General features: G+C 39.3%; 1 protein-coding gene across 1 annotated transcript; it reads left to right on the top strand.

The window, feature by feature from the left end:
• The first annotated feature begins 4992 nt into the window (after positions 1 to 4992).
• On the top strand, positions 4993 to 9417 carry LOC132711855 (vomeronasal type-2 receptor 26-like). The gene is made up of 3 exons (XM_060691700.2): positions 4993 to 5215; positions 7152 to 7278; positions 8507 to 9417. Exons 1-3 carry the CDS (start codon positions 5039 to 5041, stop codon positions 9415 to 9417), a joined length of 1215 nt encoding a protein of 404 aa, XP_060547683.2. The 5' UTR covers positions 4993 to 5038.
• The last annotated feature ends 2821 nt before the right edge of the window (positions 9418 to 12238 follow it).

Raw genomic sequence — 12238 nt, 5'->3', positions numbered from 1 at the left:
GTGAACGTGGCTGCTTGAGGGCTCCTGGATTGGAGCTGAAAGGCGAAAGGATATACTGGTTGTATCAGTACCTTTTTAAATATATATAATGTTATACATCCTAATTATGACCATTTTTCACTTAATCATAGTCCGCAGGAAAAAAAAGAAACTTGATATTATATAACATACTTATATCTATTGTTTCCATAGTTATAACATAATTTTCTATACATTTAGCACTCTATATATTTTAATTTGCAGCTATGTACAGTCAAATAATAATATTGCTTGCAATATATATTCTTCTATATAGTTTTATACCTGTATTTGTTTCTCGCTTACTGACCCTCTTTCATCATTAATTTCTAAGCTTTGCATCTATTATCTAGCCAATAGACCCCATATTAAGTAATATGCTGTTTCTTCTTTGTCTTTAATTTCCATCGTTAACCTGTCCATTTTGGCACATTCTAAAATTTTCTTTATTACCATTTCTTCTGTTGGTATACCTCCATTTTTCCAATTTTGTCCATACGTAATTCCGTTGCCGCTGTTATTATATGTAACATTAAATATTGAATTACTCTTTCTTTTTACATTTGGCCTCCAGGATTGCTGAATGGCAAATTATACCTTGCCTATGTTGTCACACACCACTACAATTATTTTACTTCATGTATTTTACTTCATGTGCTTTGAGCTTTTCTTTCTTCAGATTCTAGAATTTGATGCTTGTAGAAAGGGATTTTGGATTATCTCCCAATTTATTATAATGTAACACAATATTGTATTTAATATTAAAATTATCAGTGTATATTCTTGTAAAATCACCTGAAGAGTGCCAGAATCAATATTCAAGCTTTCCCTCAGAATCAGTGTTCAAGCTTTCTTCAGATAACGGGCAGATGGAAGAGTCAATTATAAATATTGACATTTGCTTCCCAATTTCCTAAAGCCAATTCATAACACCGGAAGTTTATAAGAAGAGATTAGATAACCATTTGTCTGAAGTGGTGTAGGGTTTCCTGCCTAAGCAGGGGGTTGGACTAGAAGATCTCCAAGGTCCCTTCCAACTTTGTTAAATTATTATTATAATAATTAAATTATTATATTTCCAGGACTGAGTTGTACAAACTGATGCTGTGTCTTCTACAATAAGGAGACATTTTCTGACAGTGTGAACAATCAACCAACAATTACTCATACTCAATCCAGGAGATAAGAAATTAAAAGAAACAATTAATATACTACGAGGGCAATTTAATATGTTAATGGCTGATCAGGTGGCAACTAGCTTACAATATGCTAAACATAATACATTTTGTAATGCCAATAAACCAGGTAGGTGGTTGGCCTACATGTTGAGGAAAAAACAGAAATCACGAGTCATTGGCAAGATAGAATTTAGAGGTAAGCAAGTTTACCAACAGAATATGATCAAAAAGGCTTTTTTAGAATTTTATACAAAGTTATATGCTAGTGACTCAATACAAGGTATAGATATAGATAGATTCTTAAAGGAAGGGAATATTCCTGAAATAACGTTGAAACAGAGGGAAGGATTGAATCAACCAATAACTTCTGAGGAGATTATTGATGCAATTAAGCAATTGAAAATAGGGAAAGCTCCGGGAACAGATGGATTAACAGCTGTTTATTATAAAAATTTACAGCTTGAAATGGTAGAACCGCTTAGAGTTCTATTTTGTAAAATTCAATTAGGGGGAGGAGTTCCACCCTTTTGGAGAACAGCTTTTGTTTCACTGATCCCGAAGGAAGATCAAAACTGTACTAAACCTGAAAATTTTAGGCCAATTTCACTTTTGAACACGGATTATAAAATTTTTGCTAAGATATTAGCGAATAGACTAATGCCAGTTATGCAACAAACAATTCATAATAATCAGTCAGGCTTTATAAAAGGGAGGCAAATGAAATATAATGTTAGACAAATTATAAACTTATTGGAATATTTGGACAAAAACAACCAGGTCCCTGCGGCGTTCATATTTTTGGATGCAGAGAAAGCATTTGATCGATTGAATTGGCAATTTCTGTTCAAATAATAGAAAAAAATTCATTTTGGGGAGTATTTTATACATTCAATTAGAGCAATATATCAGGAACAAACAGCACAAATAATAGTTAATGGAGGTTTAACAGATGTGTTTAAAATTGAGAAAGGTACCAGGCAGGGTTGTCCTTTGTCCCCATTGTTGTTTATTTTAACTTTAGAAGTTTTGTTGAATAAGTTATGTGACTCTGATAAAATAAAAGGAATTGTAATTAGACAGCAGGATTATAGATTAAGAGCGTTTGCAGATGACCTGGTTGTTACTTTATCTCAACCTATAGAAACGGCTCCCTATATGTTGGACATAGTAGCTCAATATGGTAAAGTATCTGGATTAAAAGTAAATCTACATAAAACAAAGATGATAACTAAAAATATATCCATAACTCAAAGAGAAGATTTAGGGAGAATAACGGGGTTTGAAATATTTAAAAAGGTTAAATATTTAGGAGTATATATTGCAGCCTTAAACACGAAATTGTTTAAAAATAATTATGAAATTCTTTGGCAAAAAGTACAGAAAGAAATGGAAAATTGGAAAAAGTTACAATTATCACTATTGGGAAGGATAGAAGCAATAAAAATGAATGTATTACATAGGTTTTTATTTTTGTTTCAAATGATACCAGTGCTTAAGAAAGATGGAAATTTGATGGAATGGCAGAAAGGGGTTAATACCTTTATTTGGGCTGGGAAGAAACCAAGAGTGAAACTAAAAATTATACAGGATGTACGTGAGAGAGGAGGTCTTAAAATGCCTAATTTAAGATTGTACTATGAAGCAGCTGCTTTATCACAAATTAGCGATTGGTTTAATTTAACTGAAGAAAGAATGTTAAACATAGAAGGTTATGATTTGTTATATGGATAGCATGCTTATCTGTTATATGAAAAAAAAGTGGATAAAGTGTTTAAGGGTCATATACTTAGAAATGCATTGTTGAGGGTTTGGAAAAAGTACCAATATAAGCTAAATTATAAGATACCTATATGGGCAAATTCCAGACATGCAATAGAAAATATAAGTATAGAGCAAAAAACAGAGGTGATTACTTATAAAGAGCTTCTTTTTTTGGAAAGGGATAAGTTGCAATTGAAATCTTTAGATTAACTAAAAGAAGAAGGGATAATTTATACTTGGTTTCAGTATGGTCAGCTTCAAGCTAGATGGAGGGAAGATCAAAAATTTGGGGTTATGCAAAATGAGGAAAATCTGGTGAAACAGATTAGAGATCAAAGTCAGATGCATATTAAAAGGTTGTATAATGCATTATTGGAAATAGATTCAGAAACGGAATTGGTTAAGGATTGTATGATAAAATGGGCACAAAATTTTCAGGAACCAGTGATGATGGAAACGTGGGAAAAGATTTGGGTCAGAAATGTTAAATTTACGCAAGCACAAAATTTGAGAGAGAATTTTTATAAAATGTTTTATAGATGGCACTTAGATCCTAAAAAATTATCATGTATGTACTCAAATTTGCAAGCTAAATGTTGGAGATGTAAATGTAATGATGCAACCTATTATCATATATGGTGGACCTGTAAGAAAATCAAGGCATTTTGGATAAACATTTGGTGGGTTATGCAGAATATTTTGAAAAGAAGGTTGAAATTTACTCCTCAATTGTTCCTATTGGGTATAACTACGGACTGTACAGTATCAGAGACTAAATTGATTTTGAACTTAATATCAGCAGCAAGACTGTTGGTAGCGCAATATTGGAAGAAGGACTCTTTGCCTACTATTGAAGAGTGGATACTGAAAGTAACAAACTTAGCAGAAATGGCGAAAATCTCAGTGTACCTGAAGGACTATACACAAGAAAGATACGTATCGGAATGGAGAAGATGGATTGATTATATTCAAAAATAAGTATCAGACAAGAAAATACCAAATAGCTTATGAATGAATGTCAAGTATTATGTTATCTATAGTGGAGTTAAGGTTTCAGGGGGGGAGTTAGTAGTCTGAGGATAAGTAGGTTAATCTATTTTATGATTGTTAAATGAAATACCTTGTATTTTGTTCTGGGAAGTCTGGAGGGGAGGGTGGGATGAGGGAAAGGGTGGGGGGAACATGGGGGGGAAGAAAATTTCTGTTTTTCTGTAAAACTTTTCAATAAAAAGAAAAAAAAAGACCTCCAAGGTTCCTTCCAACTTTGTTAAATTATTATTATAATTATTAAATTATTATATTTCCAGGACTGAGTTGTACAAACTGATGCTATGTCTTCTACAATAAGGAGACATTTTCTGACAGTGTGAACAATCAACCAATGGAACAGCTTGCCTTCAGAAGTGGGAACTTCATCATTGGAAGCCTTCAAGAAGAGATTGGACTGCCATTTGTCAAAAATAGTGTAGGGTCTCCTGCTTGGGCAGGGGGTTGGACTAGATGACCTACAAGGTCCCTTCCAACTCTGTCAATCTATCTCTCTTGTGGAATCAAAACACAGGACCCAAAATAAATAATCAAGGCTCACTGCGGTGTTTGTTATTCAATGTGCACAGGAGAAACTCTCCAAGGAATCTTAAGATAAATCTCTGTAGACAAAATGATGTATCTATAGCTTTGCAGGACATCTCAGGGAGGAGGGGGACACTCATGGATAAGCAACAGATAATGTAAGCAAATATATTTGCAGGTAATGGATTTCCCTTCTCCTGCCCTTCCGCCATCTGCTTATCTTCAAGAGAACTAAGGGGAGAAATAAAACAAGCAAACAAGAAAATATGGGCTATTTGGGAATGCCAGATGTTGGAAAGAAAACATCCGCCATTGGTATCTGAAGGACAAATCTATGCAGATTGTCCTGAGAAAAAAAAAAGGCTGCAGCTCAATAAGCCAAATTCCTTATATCTCTGTACATCAACTTGTTTAGATGATTCCATTTGTGTAAAAACCTCTTTCCTTATATTCTGTAGCTTCACCATTTCCTGAAGAATCCTCAGATCTACAACAACACCATAGAAGGAATGTATTTGGATAGAAATGGAGATTTGATGGCTGACTTTGACATTGTGAACTGGGTGTTGTTTCCAAATAAGTCGACCACCAGAGTGAAATTTGGGAGTCTAGACAGAAAAGGAACCATTGGAGTCAAATTCAGCATCAACAAGGAAGCCATCACGAGCCCTCAGTGGCTCAATCAGGTAGGGGATGAGGTGTCCCATCTCTTTAGTTTTGTCCATCATCTCAATCAATCCCCTCCATCCCATGATCTCAATCAATCCTCTCCATTCCAAACAATATGTAAGCCTGACTGCCTTCAAATTTATTTATTTATTTTATTTATTATTGCGATTTATATGCCGCCTTTCTCCCTAGGGACTCAAAGCGGCTTACAAAATGACAAATTCCAATACAAATCACAATGAAATAAAGTTAAAATCAGCAACCCTATTAAAATTCATGTTTCAGGATTATATTCTTTCATTTATAACAAATAAGAAAAAGATGCTTTCTGACTTATACATTACAAGACTTTGGTCTGCGAAAAAAAATGGGGGGATAGAGGGAAATGGAAGCAGGATTTAAGAGGAGGGGAGAAGTAAAATCAATTGAGTTAACCATGTTCATTTGGACATGTATACATTCAAGAATTTATTTATTTATTTATTTATTTATTTATTTATTTATTTATTTATTTATTTATTTATTTATTTATTTAGAATTTATATACCGTACCTTCTCCCGAGGGACTCAGGGCAGTGTACAGCCAGATAAAAACATACAATACAAACTTTAAAAACAATTAAAAAGATATATATTAATTTGGCCCCAATTTAAGATAACAAACCAATTAAAAAATTTAAAAATATGTTAAAAAATATGTTAAGCCAACCCGGCTTGCTGAAAAAAGAAACTTTTAAGGGCACGGTGGAAGGCACCGTGGTCTTGGATTCTCTTTATCTCTGGGGCCAGCTGATTCCAGAGGGTAGGTGCCCCCACAGAGAAGGCCCTCCCCCTGGGGGTCACCAGCCTACATTGTTTGGGTGATGGCACCCGGAGGAGGCCCTCTATGTGGGAGCACACAGGTCGGTGGGAGGTCATCGGTAGCAGCAGGCGGTCTCAAAGATAACTAGGTCCTATGCCATGGAGCGCTTTACAGGTGGTAACCAACACCTTGAAGCGCACCCGGAAGACCACTGGGAGCCAATGCAGCTAACGCAGGAGCGGTGTTATGTGGGAGCGCCAGGTGGCTCCCGGGATTACCCACGCGGCCGCATTCTGGACCAGTTGGAGCCTCCGGGTGCTCCTCAAGGGGAGCCCCATGTAGAGTGCATTGCAGTAGACCAGGCACAAGGTGACAAGGGTGTGGGTGACTGTGCACAGAAAATCCCAATCAAGAAATGACCGCAACTGGCGAATCAGGCGAACCTGACAGAAGGTCCCCCTGGCTACAGCCGTCAGATGTTCCTCCAAGGACAGCTAATTTGACCTTATTTGGTATAAGAAAAGTGCAAAACCCATCATGCTGAACAAATCCAGAATTCCCATTTCTCCTCCATATGATCTGTTTTTCCTAAAGTTTCTCTGACAGCCTTCCAGAGACAGTCCTCCAAAATGGAAGCATGTCTGACTATCATGCTTCCAGTTTCAAGAGTAACTTTCTAGAAAATTCTCTGGAGTGGCCACCACAACATGGCCCAGAGGAGAAACAGAATGGTCCACTTCTAGTCCATTTTGCACATACCTCTTGTTTTTCCCTATAAGGCCCTGCCTCTCCAGTCCTCTCAAGAAAGCAGTACTCATGAAACAAAAGCCATTTCAAAAGGAAACTTTTATTGGAAGATTGTGATAGCAAGAGATCTAGGCAGGAATTAAGTTTCCCGCTCAAAACAGTAAAGTGCAGACAGAGTCCCTCCCAAAGTCCAATACATCACCAAGTCAATCTCGAAGTGTAAAGATATTATGAGATACTCCGGCTGAGGACGGATAAATGCTGGTCTCCAAGGCAACGCTGCTGCTCTTCTCTGGAGACGAGAAAAGCTATGGGACCTGACAATCCCATTCCATCACTGTAATTCATTTCATAACTAATCAGTTTTGCAGATGCTTCTGAATGCAAATTCTGTTTAATTTCAGCCCTTGCCTCACTCCCAGTGTGTGGAGCCTTGTCAACCTGGCTATTTCAAGGTGGTCCAGGAAGGAAAACCAATCTGTTGCTACAACTGCGTCCCTTGTGCAGAAGGGAGCATTTCCACCCAAGAAGGTGGGTGAATGGGAATCAAAACAGTTCTTCGGATAGGAGCAAAGGTTCCTGCAGACCTTTTCTAAGAAGATATTTCTAATATCTTCTAAGTATTGGGGGGGGGAGGGAGTATTAATTTAACTATCAGAATTAATTTTACCAAGGATATAACAGTAATATGAGCTGGGAGAATTCATTGGAATGAGAGGTTAAGTGTAGAAGAAGCCAAGCAGCTATCAAGAAGCATATGTGACTTTGTGAAGGATCAGTTGAAGTGATATGAAGCAGCTCATTGTTTCACCATGACAAACAGAATGATGTTGCTTCTACAATATGAAGCTCTCCATTGAGATGAATTAATCTCCAATGTCAGGATTCCAAGTAACACCCCCAATGAAAGAAAACTCCGAGGCTTGACTTTCCCCAAAGTTACATGTTATTGAAGATGTCATATTGGCACATCTGGGAAAACCCAAATCTGAAAGCTTCCAGGTTTTCCTCACCCAAGGGAAAGTTCAAGTCCCTGCCCAACACCCACAAGTCCATCACATGGCCCAATCCAAACACCATGCTCACTGGAGATGCCTCCCGGTTGTAACCCTCCAGATCCAGGGCAATTTGACTTTCTGAGAAAGGAATGTTATTATGACTACCGGTATATATCACCCATAGTCCATACAATCCCCTCATCACAATTTCCCACAGTAGTAAATATGGCAGGCCTGAAGATGCAATGAAAAAGATGGCTTCCAGGCCTGACAGCCAACTCACACAGGACCTAGTCAGTAAACTTGCCATCTCCTCCATTCCAGGGTAGACTCGGGATAGACACATTTCTGCCTAACCATCTTCCTTCAAAGTATCCAAGGAGTAGGCAAGCATGATCTGTGTTTCCTGTGGAGTAGCTATTTGGGGCAATACATTGCTACCAGAGAGAACCTCTCCTCATTATGGCGATTAGAGAGAAAGGTCAAACCAGAAACTTTATCTGCCCCTTTTTAATCATTAACCATTGGGATTTGGTGGGACAAAATGAAAGCAAAAATAGTTGAACAATATTGTTATTGAATTTCAATTTTATCTTCCAATTAATGGGTAATGGGACAAATCAAACTCCATTTTGGAAAACCAGAATATTCCAACCTTGTCAAATTGGCTAGTCCTACTCCATTAGAAACCTTCCTACATGATGTAGATCAGGGGTGTGAAACTCAAGGCCCATGGTAAATATTACATTTGTCCTCTATAGATGCAGACCACTGCACCAGATGTCCAGACAATCAGTATCAGAACAAGCATCGAGATCAATGTATCCTCAAAATTGTCACTTTTTTGTCCCATCAAGATTATTTGGGAATTATTCTTACTTTCTTTGCCATATTCCTGATCTTAACCACAGTTTTAGTCTTGGGAATCTTCATTAAATTAAAAGAAACTCCAATTGTCAAAGCCAACAACCGGGACCTCTCCTATATTCTCCTGGTCTCCCTTCTTCTTTGCTTCTTGACTTCCTTTCTCTTCATTGGTCGGCCAAGGAGAACCACCTGCCTTCTCCGACAAACAATTTTCAGCATCATTTTCTCAATTGCCGTGTCTTCCGTCTTGGCCAAAACAATCATGGTGGTGCTGGCCTTCCTGGCCACAAAGCCAGGAAACAGAGTGAGAGGGTGGCTGGGCAAGAGTCTGACCAACACCATCATCATTTCTTGTTCCAGTGTCCAGGTTGTCATTTGTTTCACCTGGTTAGGAGTCTTTCCTTCATTCCCTGATTCTGACATGTATTCCCAGCCTAGAGAGATTGTTCTGCAGTGCAATGAAGGCTCGGTCACTATGTTTTATGTTGCCCTTGGTTACATGGGTTTTCAGGCTGCCATTTGCTTCATAGTGGCCTTCCTGGCCAGGAATCTACCTGGGTCCTTCAACGAAGCCAAGCTGATCACCTTCAGCATGCTGGTCTTTTGCAGTGTCTGGATCTCCTTTGTGCCTACCTATCTCAGCACCAAAGGGAAATTCACGGTTGCTGTGCAGGTCTTCTCCATCTTGGCTTCCAGTGCTGGGCTGCTGGGTTGCATCTTCATCCCTAAGTGTTACATCATTTTGCTGAGGCCAGATCTGAATACAAAGGAACATCTGATGTTCAAAAGTGAAGTAAAAAAGTGATGCTGATGGATGTCCTGGGAGTATAATTCCCACCCAATATAATTCTCACCCATGGGGTACTTTTCAGGAGAAAACACTATCAGGCTGCTTTTTGAAGTGATCTCCTGCTTAAGCCTAATTTCCATGCTTTTAAGTTTCTGTGTCTGGTAGTATTATTTAGCATTTTGGGCTTCATTATCAGCCTTTAAGTGAGGATGTTATTAGAATTTTAGTCTGGCAGTGTTGACTTCCTTTCAGATTTTAGGAAAGCATGCTTTTCTTCTGTTTTTTCATGGTGAAAAAACAGCCTTTTCAACAACTGAATCTTAATTTTTTTTTCCTTTAATTTATATGCCGCCCTTCTCCAGAGACTCAGGGAGGCTTACAATGCGTTAAGAAATAGCCTTCATACTTTTGTATATTTATACAAAGTCAGCTTATTGCCCCCACAATCTGGGTCCCCAATTTACCTACCTTTGAAAGGATGGAAGGCTGAGTCAACCTTGAGCCTGGTGAGATTTGAACTTGCAGTAATTGCAAGCAGCATATGTTAATAACAGTGCTGTAGTCCACTGTACTACAGGCTCTTAATCAGTGTATTCTGAAAGTAATTGAATACACTTGCAAATTTTAAGTAAGATACTAATCCATCTGGGAAAGAGCATGATGTAACCCATAAATTTACTACATGTGGAAAGTAATCTCTAATCAATTTTTTCTATTGTTCACTTGTCAAATGTAATAAATGTCTTTTGTTCTTTTATTGGTTTATTTCTGATGTATCACATGTACCAAATGTTTGTATCATTTGTTTCTGTAACCTATTAAAAGACTTGGACTCCCCCCATTCCATAAATGCTTTTCAATGTGCCTGCGATTTGTGTTTTTGGGTAGGGCTGAACCAGTGGTGGGTTTCAAATTTTTTTTACTACCAGTTCTATATACATCCATCATAACACAGAGACTGAAAACCTTTATCAAACATTATATACATCCCGACCAAAATGGCTTCATCCCCGGACGACAAATCCAAAATAACACAAGAACAATTATGGACACCCTTTAATTCTACGAACAAAGACCAGACAAACAGCTAATCCTTAATGTTCCTGGACGCTCAAAAAGCGTTTGATAACCTTAATTGGACATTTCTCATTGCACAATTGGAAAAGATGAAATTTGGAGAAAGATTTGTAAAGATGATTAAAAGGATATACAGTACACAAACTGCAAAAATATTAATTAATGGTGAGATGACAGGACAATTTGATATAAAAAGAGGGGTAAGACAAGGATGCCCCCTATCCCCCATATTGTTTATATTAACTTTGGAAATACTATTAGAAGAAATCAGAAAGGATACAGAAATAACGGGATTAAAAATAAAAAATCAGGAATACAAATTGCAAGCCTTCGCCGATGACATAGTACTACAATTGCTTAGCACATTGTTGTTGTGGCCCCGCCCTCTGAGCCTATCTCATCGGAGGAAGAAGGCTCTGAACATGAGGGAGAGGAGTCAGCCAGGCCTCCTTCTCCAGGCCCCTCCCCTCTGGTACTGTCTCAGGTGCTGGCCAAGGGACAGAAGATTAGCCAGGAGCCAGGTGTCTCTGATGAGAGCGAGGAAGGAGAGCCGTCGTTCCTGGATGCACGCCAACGAAGGCATGATAAACGGTTGCAGCAGTTAAGGAGGCGTGCTAGGGATTAGAACTGAGTCACTGGACCACAACCCAGAGACTATATAAGAGAGGGTGGTGGCTGGTAAAACTCTGTGACGAACAAAAACTAACTCTGGCTAGTCACTTGAACAACGTCTGAAGCTGCCGAAAGGATATTGTTTTGCTGGACTATTTGCAATGCGTATGTAATTTTATGTTATCTGTTGCAGTAAAGCTCTTGGCAGACGGTGTGTGTGTGCCAAGTACTTTCTTAACCCTCGGCTGGCTGTGTTTGTGTGTGTGTGTAGACGGGGACAGATCAATTGTAAACTGCCTTAGTCTCCGGAGAAGGGCGGCATATAAATCAAATTAAAAAAAAAAGTCTACTGACTAAAAGAGCAATATGGAGAAGTGGCGGGCTTGAAAATCAACAAACAAAAAGCTAAATTTTTTGTTGAGAGTGTGGTTGCGTGACAGCTCCCGCAGTACCTGGATGAAACCGTCTATCTAGATCCATTCCAGTCCGGCTTCAGGCCTGGGTACAGCACAGAAACGGCATTGGTCGCGTTGGTTGATGATCTCTGGAGGGCTCGGGACAGAGGTTGCTCCTCTGTTCTGGTCCTATTAGATGTCTCAGCGGCTTTTGATACCATCGACCATGGTATCATGCTGCGCCGGTTGGAAGGGTTGGGAGTGGGAGGCACTGTCTTACGGTGGTTCTCCTCCTATCTCTCTGACCGGTCGCAGTCTGTGTTGGCTGGAGGGCAGAGGTCGACCTCAAGGCACTTGGTTTGTGGGGTGCCACAAGGATCGGTCCTCTCGCCTTTCCTGTTCAACATTTATGTGAAGCCGCTGGGCGAGATCATCCATGGTTTTGGGGTGCAGTGCCATCTGTACGCTGATGACACCCAGCTGTACATCTCCACCCCAGACCACCCCAACGATGCCCTTGAAGTGATGTCCCAGTGCCTGGAGGCCGTGCAGGTCTGGATGGGGAGGAACAAGCTCCAACTCAACCCCTCCAAGACTGAGTGGTTGTGGCTGCCGGCGTCCCGATATAGTCAGCTGGTGCCATCGCTGACTATTGGGGGCGAGACATTGGCCCCCACGGAGACAGCATGTAACTTGGGTGTCCTGGAAGAGCATATGATGGCCGTGGCCAGGGGGGCTTTCTATCAGGTTCG

This window comes from Pantherophis guttatus, chromosome 2 (genome assembly GCF_059756535.1).
Source record: "Pantherophis guttatus breed Tessera chromosome 2, ASM5975653v1, whole genome shotgun sequence".
NCBI classification, from domain to species: Eukaryota; Metazoa; Chordata; class Lepidosauria; order Squamata; family Colubridae; genus Pantherophis; species Pantherophis guttatus.
The sequence above is the reverse complement of the archived record's forward strand: the minus strand, read 5'-3'. Positions and strand labels throughout refer to the sequence as shown.